At 38.8% G+C, this 14694-nt stretch overlaps 1 protein-coding gene across 1 annotated transcript in view; it reads left to right on the top strand.

Annotated features, from left to right (window-relative positions):
* Positions 1–14694, top strand: part of LOC135463004 (tight junction protein ZO-1-like) — a 102863-nt gene that overhangs the window by 21671 nt on the left and 66498 nt on the right. Inside the window, exon 2 of the mRNA XM_064740324.1 lies at positions 10688–10901. Coding sequence (XP_064596394.1) covers positions 10688–10901 — 214 coding nt within the window. The remainder of the gene's footprint in view (positions 1–10687; positions 10902–14694) is intronic.

Below are 14694 nucleotides of genomic sequence, written 5' to 3'. Positions count from 1 at the left end.
CAGCCGGCCGTCCACTAGGACAGGCACGACCGTCCACTAGGACAGGCACGGCCGGCCGTCCACAAGGACAGGCACGGCCGGCCGTCCACTAGGACAGGCACGGCCGGCCGTCTATTAGGACAGGTACGTGGAGACGGATGGCTAACAAAGAGTAAGGTGTGTGTTGACTGTCACTAACATGCTATGGTGATCCAGTCTCTCTACCTGTCTGCACACCTTTGTCAGTATCAGGTATATCACTGTTTACTCTGTAGTAAAACTCTCAGCTGGCTTACCCGGGATGACTGACCCACTTTGTACCCTTGTTTAATACATGTAGCTCTGCCAACAGCTGAAATCTAGGTCAATTTTTCTTTGAATTTTGCCGGGCTCTGCATAAAGTCAAAATTTTGTGTAAAGCTACCTGGATTGAATTCTGTTAAATTGGCTCTGTGTTGGCCGTCCTGGCGTTCATCCATTCTCAGGCGTGCATTGACGTTATTCAGGTGTGTGTACAGGTATTTCTGGTGTTAGCTGCATTGATTACAGGTACGTGCTCAGGTAACTCTGCGTGTCAGGTAATAAGAGGTGAGAGAATTGCATCAGTTTGGGTTCTACGTGTACATGAAAATGTTACTCTTGTTTTGATCCAGCTTAGTTTCAGACACAGTACATGGTCTGCTTCACAAATTGTTAATCAAGGGTTTAAACCCTGAGTCTACTCAGGCCTTATACATGTAAGTTATCCACATGACGAGCAAGAGATGTGCGGATTTAAACCCTGGGTGTGAAATTTTAACCCTGAGCTGCCCTTCTCAACGATTTTGTCCCTAAAATATTTATCAAATAGAAAGCCAGTCTCGCGTATATATTGTAATGCTGAGCTAAGAAAAATCATACTATCCATGTCTGCTGCAGAGAGCACTGGTGTAGTCGTGATGTGAAGTGGCAAAATGATTGCTGAAAGCCATATTAACCCCTCCCCCCATGCAGCCAACAAACAATCTGATACGTGTACAACGTACATACCTGAATTGTACTATCATTTTGCAGACGAGTAAATATGCGTAAGCAGAAGGTTGTTTAAAAGTTATTTGACTATACATGCAACACAGAGAGTCTGGGAAATCTGTGTCACTTGAATGAGAGTGTCCTTTGCTGGTTTGGAGTTGTCTCCCTCTCTTATATGTAAACCTTTTCTCAAAGGTTAAGGAAATTACGGCACCTGAACATGTATTACAGCACCTGAACATGTACAGTATTGTTGGGGTATAACGAGATAATTACATCTATGACCCTTGGTATTCTGGTACGCTCGGGCAGTTTCATGTCACATCGGAATAAGGGCATAGCACTTTCTGATATTCTGATTAGACAGTGTTATTATCTGTTTGGTTACATGACCTTTCAAAATGGAGGCTCAAATTTAGATCGTTCAAAAATGCTTGATTGTCAAACAACTGTATGTGGAAAAAAAAAATATTGTAAAATTGACTTGCAGGCTATTTTGAATTGCTGAAATCTTTCTATAAAGGCTGCTACTATAAACCTAGAGCTATGAAACAAGTAGCTTCTTTATTGAAGTAACTTTTTAATATGCAAGTGGCTTTATTACGCTCATAAATATCTGTATGAAGGACGTCCGATTTCTAAATGTCAGTTGTAAGTGGAGCTTTATACCAGTCACTTGCTTCTTTGTGATCAAAAGGCTTTATACCTGCTTTATGAACCACACCTGACATTCAGGTGAGAGGGGCGCTTAGAGAGAATGTCCACTTTGATCTAGTACAGACCCACATGATGACTCGCTTGACAGCTTTTGTAAACACGGTGCTAATTGGTAGATTGATCGTGTGAAGAGCGAGTCAGCTGCGTTTTCATTGGTTATTGATTTTGGTGTAGCTCTGTGAAGACACAAAACAAAGCTGGCCTCCCAGGTGTGGAACCATCCGCTTCCCTCTGAATGAAAAGTCAGCTGCATGTGTACATGTACACTCAAAAAACTATCAATGGTACACTGTTAAAAAAAAAGAACAAGACAAATGGACACATTTCACCTACATGTACATGTGTTTTAAGCGTAGTGCACTGATTAGATGTACGGTAGGTTTACGCTCCTACATGTATGTTAAAAGTTGACAATTTATTATAAAATATATATATATATATATGTATATATGTATAAAAAATACAAAAAAAGATTTAAGTTTTGGACTGGAATTGTGTGATGTGGTGAATTACATGTACCTAAAGTTTTGCCCAAAAAGAAGCAAATTTTCATAAAATATTGCCTTTGGTGCCGTTTTGACTTTTCTGTAAAGAGAAAATGGAACTGTCAAATTGGGCAAAATGTGCAACTTTCTGGTTGTGGATGAAGTTTTAGGTTATTTAAGCTAACAGTTCTTATCTTAAGTGGATCACTTTTGTATGTGCTGCTGGTATAGTTTTGTGCCCTCTGTAAATACAGTGACCTCCGAACCTTGACCTGTGTGCGTATGGTATAATTCTTCAACCTTTTTGCATGTTTGCAACATATTTATTCAAACATATTTTGAAAGCAGTATCCTGTGCAGACTGGTAAAATCATAGTGTTTGTGAAAACCTGTTCAACCCAACCAATGTTGTTTTCTTTCCAAAATAAAATTACAAGAGTGCATAAATTTCACTGAAAAAGGTTGAGGAATTAGAGTAAACATGAGAAAGCATTTTATGAGGGTTGAATTCCACGCTGGTAGATTCCATACTCTTCCCTGTGCTAGAGCTGTTTAACCTTTCACCCCTGTATAAGAAGGTAGGTGGTCTTGTCCAGCCAATTAATCTGGGTGAGAGAGCTGTTAACCTCTGACCTCTCCCTCTGACCTCTTGTTGTATCTGTATGTGTAATCGAACAGACCATCAGAATGTGCTCTGTCTGATTCATGAAAATTTTAGCCTTTGACCTGTGACAGATACATGTACCTGATAGGTAAATTTTGTGCTGGACTAGATTGTTGTCAATGACAATGGAATATCCCATGACAGAGGAGATGATTATCAGCATTTGCCTGGTCACTGTCTGTTTTACCTACGAAGTAAAGTGGACCATCCCGCGGGTTTGACTACACAGTTTGATTTCTGGATTATATGTGTGAAAAGAAAGAGTTACATGTAGATGATGTTAAATTTAGAGAAATGGACATTTGAAAGAATTTACCAAGGGTTGAAAATTTCTTTATCTACAGTACATTCAAGGATACATGTTTTCATTATAAATTTGAAAATATGTATTTTTATAACGCCTCGTTGTTAACTGTTGCATCAGTGCGACTTTGTCTTGATTTTCCATAATTAAATTTATAAAATTAAAGTTCCATACATTGAAAGTTGTTGTTTAGATTCAAGGAGTTAAAGTATTGAGTAAATTAGGTTGAGTAGATTCTCATTCCAGACTTAAAAGTCATTTTATTAGTTACACAATTCAAATTAAAATGATGCTTTCTGCGAGCTTATATGTCTGAAGGAAAGAAATTTGTATGAAAATTTAAATTTTTATTAGTAAATCGTCATTTTTTTTCATTGTTGCTGTGCTTTAAGTCTGAATGAAAGATATTTGTATGAAAATTTAAATTTTCATTGGTAAAAGGTCATTTTTTATTCATGGTAGCTTTGGGTGTCCAACAGTTTGGGAGCCCAAATGTTTTAATAACTAAAATGGCTCTGTATATTGTCCTCCCCATGAGTTTTTCAGAGTAGAATATACTTTTGGCAGCAATACTCAGGTGTACGTTCAGTGTGTAAACTTTAGATTTTTAGGTGTGTGTACATGTACTACTTCTTAAAGACACCGACTTGATTAATCTGCTTTCTTGTTGGCATCGGTACTAACTTCCATGTAGTTGTATATACTCCCCTAGTTACATGTGAGAGAGTAGTGATTTGTTAATATTATTTTATTTGATTGGTGTTTTACGCTGTACTCAAGAATATTTCACTGATAAGGTGGTGGCCAGCATTATGGGGTGAGGAAACCGGGCAGAGTCCATTGGTGCATTGGTTAGAGGCTTCAGGGTCATTGCGCTGTGCTAGCGTGCCATCCACCGGGTCACGTGAGGGAGTGAGCCTAGGTTGTGACCATGCGTGACCATGTAGTACATGTAACTACGGAATGTCACGGTTCACGACACAATCTTACACCTACAATATAGGCTCCAGGTAAAGCCGTGCATTCAGAGGTTAAACTGAGTAGCCAGGTTGTATTGTTGTTGTGAAAGCCTCAGGGGCAGGGGTGACTTCATGGAGATGGCCCCTGAAAACATGGGTGGGAGTGGGAGGTGGTTGTGTGCCTGTAGTAGATAATTACAACCAGTAGCTTTACCCCCCTCCCCCCTCCCCTCCCCTGATCCTGCCTGGGCAAAGAGATAGTATAATTTGATAGCTTGTACTATAGAGAGAGATTGCCAGGTTGGGACTATGTAAATGTAGAATAGGCTGAGATTTCACTGTACTGCTGGATAACTTTACTTATCAGTGCATTTTCACCTGTACACATGTACATGTGTGGTGTTTGTTTATACAGTACCTGTGCAAAAGAGGCACTTTTAGTTCATTTGTGCAGGTAAGTTTCACAAGAAAGGAGAGTACTATACATGTGCATGTGTGTACTGTACATGCAGTCTACCTGCACATGCTTTTGCTTACCTGTACATGCAGTCTACCTGCACATGCTTTTGCTTACCTGTACATGTATGCTGCTTCTCACTTGTGCATGGTACCTACATGTACAGGCTGTTGCACATGTGTACTTACTCGCAGACAAATGCTAAATGTATGTATGGTACAGACAAAATGCATCTTGAGATTAAATTTTATTCGATGATTGATTTAAGTGAAGAGAAGTTAAGAAAGTTCAGCACATGTAAATGTGTGCCTACCTGAATGTTTGTTGTACATGTAAATGTGGGCCTAACTGAGTGTTTGTTGTACATATAAATGTGTGCCTACCTGAATGTTTGTTGTACATGTAAATGTGTGCCTACCTGGATGTTTGTTGTACGTATAAATGTGTGCCTACCTGAATGTTTGTTGTACATGTAAATGTGTGCCTACCTGAATGTTTGTTGTACATGTAAATGTGTGCCTACCTGAGTGTTTGTTGTACATGTAAATGTGGGCCTAACTGAGTGTTTGTTGTACATGTAAATGTGTGCCTACCTGAATGTTTGTTGTACATGTAAATGTGTGCCTAACTGAGTGTTTGTTGTACATATAAATGTGTGCCTACTTGAATGTTTGTTGTACATGTAAATGTGGGCCTAACTGGGTGTTTGTTGTACATATAAATGTGTGCCTACCTGAATGTTTGTTGTACATGTAAATGTGTGCCTAACTGAGTGTTTGTTGTTCGTATAAATGTGTGCCTACCTGAATGTTTGTTGTACATGTAAATGTGGGCCTACCTGAATGTTTGTTGTACATGTAAATGTGTGCCTACCTGAACTTTTGTAAATATATGCCTACCTGAGCGTTTGTTGTACATGTAAATGTGTGCCTACCTGAGCGTTTGTTGTACATGTAAATGTGTGCCTACCTGAATGTTTGTTGTACATGTAAATGTGGGCCTAACTGAATGTTTGTTGTACATATAAATGTGTGCCTACCTGAATATTTGTTGTACATGTACATGTAAATGTGTGCCTACCTGAATGTTTGTTGTATATGTAAATGTGGGCCTAACTGAATGTTTGTTGTACATATAAATGTGTGCCTACCTGAGCGTTTGTTGTACATGTATGTGAATGATGCAAATTTTGAGTTCCTATTTAAGAATTTAAGCATCCTGTCTAAATTACTGTGTATTTTACATAATGGTTAGGACTAGAAGGAGACTAAAACAGGGATTTTGAGCAGAATGCATGTACATGTATGTTTCAAACATCATGCTGTACCTTATTGACATGTACAGCGTCTCAGGAATCTCACGCTTTGAGCATAGGTATGACCGGTCAGTCACGCTGTTAGTTGAACATGAATTTACTGGGCGCAGAGTTACATCTTTATTTACATGGTGTTCACGGAAACTGGCTTTATACAGATGTGCAGTGTTTGTGATGTGTAATGTATACATACCATTTTTACTTACGTGGTGTTCACGGAAACTGGCTTTATACAGATGTGCAGTGTTTGTGATGTGTAATGTATACATACCATTTTTACTTACGTGGTGTTCACGGAAACTGGCTTTATACAGATGTGCAGTGTTTGTAATGTGTAATGTATGCATACCATTTTTATTTACGTGGTGTTCACGGAAACTGGCTTTATACAGATGTGCAGTGTTTGTAATGTGTAATGTATACATACCATTTTTACTTACGTGGTGATCACGGAAACTGGCTTTATACAGATGTGCAGTATTTGTAATGTGTAATGTATGCATACCATTTTTATTTACGTGGTGTTCACGGAAACTGGCTTTATACAGATGTGCAGTGTTTGTGATGTGTAATGTATACATACCATTTTTACTTACATGTACGTGGTGTTCACGGAAACTGGCTTTATACAGATGTGCAGTGTTTGTAATGTATAATGTATACATACCATTTTTATTTACGTGATGTTCACGGAAACTGGCTTTATACAGATGTGCAGTGTTTGCAATGTGTAATGTATACATGCCATTACCGCTGTAGGGACATTGACATGTATGTGTTAGTGAAATTGATCGCTGCATTAAACCATGAATGCTAAAAAGAAATTGAATGATGTACTGAAACAAAGTACAAAACTATGGAAATGTATATATGTATATTGATTTAGCTTTCCTTAAGGAATCACCAGTTTCGCCTATGCAGAATTGTTATAGTTAGAGCAGGTTAAGACGTACAGTAGATTTTGGGAATTACATATATGTATATACCGTATATATATATATACACGGTATATATTCTTTGTTCATTATAAAAAACCTCTTTGTACTGTATCTCAACCCCCTTCCCACCCCCCACCTTTGTTCCCCAGTTTGATCATACTCCTCATATACATGTAGATACAATCGGATGATCCCACAAAGCCTCACTGCACATGCTATCATAGTTACACTTTCTTACATCAGTGTCTAGCCACACACTTCCTGAATAGAGCATATCACCTGTAATCAGATGATGTCTACCTGTATTCAGTGTAGTGTCACCTGTACAGCTTGTGGTGAGGCCTTACTGACGTGTGTCGGTGTTGTTATCTGTGTTTGACGGGGACAGTGTATATAATACACAAACAGGATTTGGTGCTGTAATCCAACAGCCTTTTTTCCCCTCGTTAACCTGGGGGGAAATTTGCATGCACTAGGAGCATAGTTTATTCTGTAGTTGCTGATAGGATTCAAAGCTCTAGAAATGTAATTAAATGTTTATAGGCTTTAGGGTAACTTGCATCTTTTGGATTTTGGCATCGTTATGAACAGTCCAGCATTTGTTACAGGTCACTTGCCTTATACCAATACGGAGTGCATCGTACTGTTGAAAGTTGGCTAGTAACTTGCCAGATGTTGATGGTTTATGTCGGCCATTCTGGGTTTAGAAATCTTAATATTACAACCAGAAAGTTCATAAGACAAGACTTAATTCCCACCTGTGTCTTCCCAACAATGTGTACGTATCATACTTGTTGATCTCACCTTTATTTAGTCAGCCTATGAAATTTGTCAGATTTAAGCACACACACCTGTTGAAGGGGCAGTGATTCTCCCCCAGGCTCTTGCCCAGTTTCGTTTACCAGTGAAGATAACTGCCATTGTAGACGTGACATATTCTGGGGGTACTTCGTTAAATCCCAATCAAATAAATAAACAAATACATGACTGCCATGAGCACTTTAAGTCTGAGAACATACATCTAGATGTAGATGGACAGATATATGAAAGTGCAGATTACTGTATAGTCACACTGAATAATCAATCACTCAAATTGGCTAAATACATGTACATACATATATAATTACAGTATATCTTGGTGATTTGTACTACTGCAGACATTGATGGATTTCCCGTGTATTTAGAAATATATATATATACATGTATATATATAAACATGACAAACTCAACTTGTTGATTTAACTAAGTGTATCGGTGTTAGAAGTCGGTTTGCTGGTCCTTAAAACTGAAATATCAAATTGGTTTGCTTTGTCAATACTGATGTCTATTACTTCCTTTGGATAATGCCTTATCCAAAGTCTTTAATTCAGATAATCTGATTTGTCAGAGTTCTTTGTTAGGTACGATTGTGCAAATTCGTCTTGCAAGAGTAAACGGGATATATATATATATATATATATATATATATATATGTATATATATAAGATAGATGGATTTTGAGGTATAAAATTTAATACCTGCTCAGGTGCATGGTCTTCTTCTCGTTAGTCAGGTTTGAACTGAAATATAATTCTGTTATATTTTCTGGGCTCTGAAAAGTGTGTAATGAATGACTCATGTTTAATTAACTTTTTGGAAGTATTGTGAACTTAGTCTGCTGAAGCATTTGGAAATTATTTGCATTTACTGTAATTCTTCAACCTGTTCACATGTTTGTAAGGTGTTTATTCAAGCATATTGTGAAGGCACTATTATGTGTTGACTGATAAAGTTATACTTTTTGTAAGGCATTGTAACATTCGGTCCCAGTCCCATGTCTGGTCATAGATGCACGGGTTAAGTACATGTACATCAAAAGTGCCAGTTTTTTGCAGCTCTACATTTTCAACAAAATGAAAACTTAAAAAATGTCCTCAAAGTTCAGTTGACTGAAGCATGTCCAGTGATTGTGTACATGTAGATTGGCATGTACTGTGTCTTGTTATATGTGCATTGACGGATAATGTGTCATGTTTGGTGGGTTTGACATGGTGGTTCAGTGGGGAAGCATATATATATATATATATATATATATGTATGTATGAAATTAATCACACGAACACCTGCTCAAAAACATTGTCGAAGACCTGTACCCGTAACACATATACATGTTTGTTGGAAACGATATTAAAAATGGAAGCAAGCAAAGAAACCTAAATGTACTGAGTGCACATGCACCACAGACACTATAGATCAGCACTGAAACATTGTCAGCTTTCTTCCACATCATCGCACAAACTTTAAATGCTCCTCACCTCCCTCCCTCTTCCCCCTCCTGCCCCAGCACTACACGCACACGCACAAACATCAGATCCGACTCGGTGATTACACAATGACTTGTCTGTCCTCGCTAGGAAGTATACATGAAATTTACACATTAAAACCACACAAAGCAGCATGTGTCTGGGCAGCATGCGTGTGGGCAGCAAGTGTCTGGCAGTTTTTAGGTTCTTGCTGTCATGGAAATGGGACAGTCTGAGTGTAACTTCTTAGATTTGTATGTGTATGGTTCTGTAGGCTTCGGAACTGACACAGTTCCTCGTCTTGACATCTACCTGTACACATCTGCTTGTACACACATCTGCCTGTACACGTCTACTTGTACACATCTACCTTGTACATGTCTACCTATACACATTTAGCTTGTACACACATCTGCCTGTACACATCCACCTTGTTCACATCTACCTGTACATGTCTACCTGTTCACGTCTACCTGTACACATCAACCTGTTCACGTCTACCTGTACACATCTACCTGTACATGTCTACCTGTACACATCTAGCTTGTACACATATACCTGTACATGTCTACCTGTTCACGTCTACCTGTACACATCTACCTGTACATGTCTACTTGGTCACATCTACCTGTACATGTCTACCTGTTCACGTCTACCTGTACATATCAACCTGTTCACGTCTACCTGTACATGTCTACTTGGTCACATCTACCTGTACATGTCTACCTGTACACATCTACCTTGTACATGTCTACTTGTTCACATGTACCCAGTTCTGTCAGATACGTACATGTCAATATCTGCATGATAGTGATGAGGCCAGACCAATGTAAATTTTTGTTTTACAGGCCAAATTTTTTTTTCAGTGTCACAGGGGGGACTAACAATAAAACAGAAAAATCACCTAATTTGTGGAGATTGATTGTTCGGGCTATTACCCTATTGGTGACATATTTATGTGCTTGGCAAGTCTTGAAAACCATCAAAATTATCTATACACGGTATAACATTAGGATTGGACAAAATAATAAACAAATATATTCATGCATGATCATATAACATATTGTAGTGAAGGCATCCATCATTGTCCTCAGGTCACTTAAAAGTGGCTGTGTCATGTACGTGTAACCTAAATATGAAAGCGCAAGTTTCAGTGCTATTTATGCACATTTTTAATTTGATTTTGGAGAGTCTACAAAGAACCATGCCATCAGAATATGCACAAATAAACACCTTGTAAATATGCCAAATGGTTGAAGAATTACAGTACCTTTTATAGTTAGTGATGGTCCGGTACCATCCCTTTACGGTAATGCCTCCCTTTACAGTAATGCCTCCCCTTACAGTAATGCCTCCCTTTACAGTAATGCCTCCCCTTACAATAATGCCTCCCCTTTAGATTGGAAATCTCATGTAATGCCTCCCCTTTAGATTGGAAATCTCATGTGCATGTATACCCATCACAGCCTAAGCAAGTGAATTATTGTTCACTCATTTCAAGACTGATTGTGGAGTTTTACACTCTACAGTGTTAGTCTCCTGAAATCTGACCTTTATTAATTGTCTCCCTTCGCAGAGCCTAGTGCAGAGGACCAGACTCCGACACAGGCGCTTCAGCTAGGTTTTGAACTCGCGCTAAAGGAGCGAGATGAGGTCCTGCGGGAGAAGTCCCGGGCGCTAGAGGAGCGCGACCAGGCGCTGCGCCAGGTGCAGCAGATGCGAGAGGAGCGAGACAAAGCAGTGGCAAGTCTCGAGACAACGGCAGGGAAAGCTGCTAAAAACAACAGCACGTGAGTTGACTTGAATTCTGCCTGTATGTGTGAAGTTTGCAAACCTTCTTAATCAGGAAAATATGCCACAACAAATTTTAAATGCTGACCTGCGTTCATAAGGTGTTGCCTTATAGAGTTTTGTTACGTTCCATGTCCTGTAGCATTGCTGATATATTTCATGTCAACACACCAGAACATCACACTACAATTTCATTCAATTGGCAAACAGCAAAAAATAAATGCCAACCTGAAAACAAAAGTGCATCTGCAACTTTTACACAATGCCATTGTTAATGGACCTGCTCAGAATTACCTCCCTTGTTACATGATAGTGAGTATGACCCATTTCTTCCGAGAAGTGGGACTTCAGTTTATAAAAACGTGCCTGTCTCTCAAACCGGCCAATCAGAATCAGTTCTGAATCCCTTTAAAGCTGTCTGCATTGTTAGATACACACACTGGTGATATACATCAAAGGTTTGTCTAGATGTGATCAGAGCATGAGCTGATCAAAGCACCTAGTGGACTTGTCACATTCACAAGAAACGGACCCATACTAGTGCATGTCCACGCAGCACAATGAAAACGGAGATAAAAAGTTAAAAAATGTTACCTTGTTGAAAACACGAGCGTGAAAGTCTTTTTAAGACTTCACAGACTCCTATTCAGATGTGACCTTTCACCTTCTGAAGAAATTCTTCAGATCTTTAACTTTTCTAATTACAACGTTTATTTGGATCTGTCACGCTCTAGCTGAAAGCCCTTGCAAATGTTTTTGAGATTAGAATGAACATTTTGGTAAGTGATGTGCAAATTAGTTGAAAATGAGAGTGGTTTCATTAACTTAAAATTGTGTGTCAAAATTTATGCACAAAAAGAAATAGCTTAAATGACATATAATCTTGCCCTCAAAAAGTTTGACATTTTGTCTGACTCAGAGTCGCACTGATATTAATTACGAAGGTGTTTTAGGGTTTGTTTGAAAGATACAGGTACACTGTGCAAGTAAGTTGATATATGTATCCTTTAGGAAAATGTTTGTTTCGATATCAAAAATAGTATTTTATGATATTTTGTTTGCTTCTAAAAATGCAAAATTTTAGGTCTATCACTGTATTTCACCCCAAGTTTGACATTTTCCAGTGGGCACATTTTGCTTGATTCTCATTGATATATCCACCTGGTAGGGACACTTGAGAATTTTTTGTGAAGTTTGAATAATTTCTAACGAGAAAACCCTCAAGTGTTGGCATCAGAAATATCATTTTAAGGCCTTTGTGTGCTTCTGAAAGTTTACTCTATGTCAAAAAGGTTTAAAATATATAAAAATATAGCCATAACAGTAATTACTTCATCATTATTAAAGAAATGTGTTTCATTTGAAAAGGTCAAAATGGAAGCAATTTTTTATGTATTCGTCTGTTGTTTAATTTTCTACCTCGTAATTTTTCTACTTGTCATAATTCGGCAGCTCGTTCTAACATTTTGGAAAATCGTGATGGAAGTGTAGAAAGTTGAATACAAATGTATTTATATACAGTATATGTATGTATCTTAAGCAAGGTGTGTAAACAGAATTCACATGTACATGTATGTCTAGACAGAGTCATTGACATTCCCCATTCATGTTTTAGTCTATATTTGTTATAACTGTTTTTAAAGAAGCTTCCCATTCATGTGGAACTGAAATAGGAAATTCCTTGTGTTAAGTCAATCAATCATTCATATTGTCGGACACACGTAAGGAAATAGTCAAGCCTGAGTGGGCGTTTGAGCGTGTCATTGAGCAAGTTGTTCGTCCTACATATGGTCACGCGTAGCGATGTATTTTATATACATATAGATGCCACCAGGTCATACTCGTATACTTTACATGTCAGTCACACCTGTTAATAACGAGCTGTCAGAAATAGACGCCTGCGCCCACTGGGTCACTGGGCCAGTAGTGTGGATTGGCTAACTCTGATGTCACTTTGAGACGATAAACCAGTTCTAGGCCTTGTCATATAAGCCGTCAATCTTAAATTGGCTATTTTTGTGGTGTATATATATATACATGTGTATGCGGTTCTTGTAAAACTTCACCTGAGTTGTGACTACTATGCAGTGGGTTCCGGAGCCATATCAAGGTATTGTTATAATATTGTTATCAGGTTTAAGATTGTAAATGTATATGTGCCGCATTTTCTTCCATTTTAATTTGGAGATTTTAAATCATTTAGCGGACGTAAACTGGAAGGTCCACCAGCAACCTTCAGATGGTCATGGGTTTCCTCCCAGGCTCTGCCCGGTTTCCTCCCACCATAATGCTGGCCGCCGTCGTATAAGTGAAATATTCTTGAGTGCGGCATAAAACACCAGTCAAATAAATAAATAAATTTAATTTTTTTTTTATAACCATAAAATAATTATCTATCACAAAGGATAATACTGTTCCTTAATATTGAACTTTTCATGTGACATTTGCCAACCTAATGATCAGTTGATTTATTGACTTATTGGTTGATTGGTACCAGGTTGTGTCAGTCCCACATTGGCGCACAAGTTGATTGGCCAATCGATCGGAGGCCGTTTGGTTGTATTTCTAAGTAAGAAGCCTGAATTCCATCAGTTACCTGTACATGTATTTCAATGGAGTGCAACTTGCTGCATCTACCCTAAATGATCCCTAACATTTCACCCACAAAAAAGTATTTTTAGAGACAAATAAATGTCGTAAAATATTATTATTGGTGCTAAAAACTTACAAGTTTCCAGTAGAATGTCATTGCGTGTTCCAAACAAACCTCCTAACACCTTTCTAAGATTAGTAGAACATTCAGAATCAGGAAAAATGGGGAAGTTTGTCATGAACGAAATTGAGTGTCATTTAAGGTAATGACTGTCAAGTGTAGAAAGGTGTTCGAATGTTTGTTTGGATGATATCCTGATGGGAAGCTATAGGAAAAGCTTCAGTGCCAAGATGATATCCTGATGGGAAGCTATAGGAAAATCGTCAGCGCCAAGATAATATCCTGACGGGAAGCTGTAGGAAAGGCTTCAGCGCCAAGATGATATCCTGATGGGAAGCTTTAGGAAAAGTTTCAGTGCCAAGATGATATCCTGATGGGAAGCTGTAGGAAATGCTTCAGCGCCAAGATGATATCCTGATGGGAAGCTGTAGGAAAAGTTTCAGCACCAAGATGATAATCCTGATGGGAAGCTGTAGGAAAAGTTTCAGCGCCAAGATGATATCCTGATGGGAAGCTGTAGGAAAAGCTTCAGCGCCAAGATGATATCCTGATGGGAAGCTGTAGGAAAAGCTTCAGCACCAAGATGATATCCTGATGGGAAGCTGTAGGAAAAGCTTCAGTGCCAAGATGATATCCTAATGGGAAGCTGTAGGAAAAGTTTCAGCGCCAAGATGATATCCTGATGGGAAGCTGTAGGAAATGCTCCAGCGCCAAGATGATATCCTGATGGGAAGCTGTGGGAAAGGCTCCAGCGCCAAGATGATATCCTGATGGGAAGGTGTAGGAAAAGTTTCAGCGCCAAGATGATATCCTGATGGGAAGCTGTAGGAAATGCTCCAGCGCCAAGATGATATCCTGATGGGAAGCTGTAGGAAAAGTTTCAGTACCAAGATGATATCCTGATGGGAAGCTGTAGGAAAAGTTTCAGCGCCAAGATGATATCCTGATGGGAAGCTGTAGGAAAGGCTCCAGCGCCAAGATGATATCCTGATGGGAAGCTGTAGGAAAAGTTTCAGCGCCAAGATGATATCCTGATGGGAAGTTGTGGGAAAATCGTCAGCGCCAAGATGATATCCTGA

The sequence above is a fragment of the Liolophura sinensis genome, chromosome 2, assembly GCF_032854445.1.
Source record: "Liolophura sinensis isolate JHLJ2023 chromosome 2, CUHK_Ljap_v2, whole genome shotgun sequence".
Lineage (NCBI taxonomy): Eukaryota > Metazoa > Mollusca > Polyplacophora > Chitonida > Chitonidae > Liolophura > Liolophura sinensis.
This window is presented reverse-complemented; position numbering and strand designations above follow the sequence as displayed.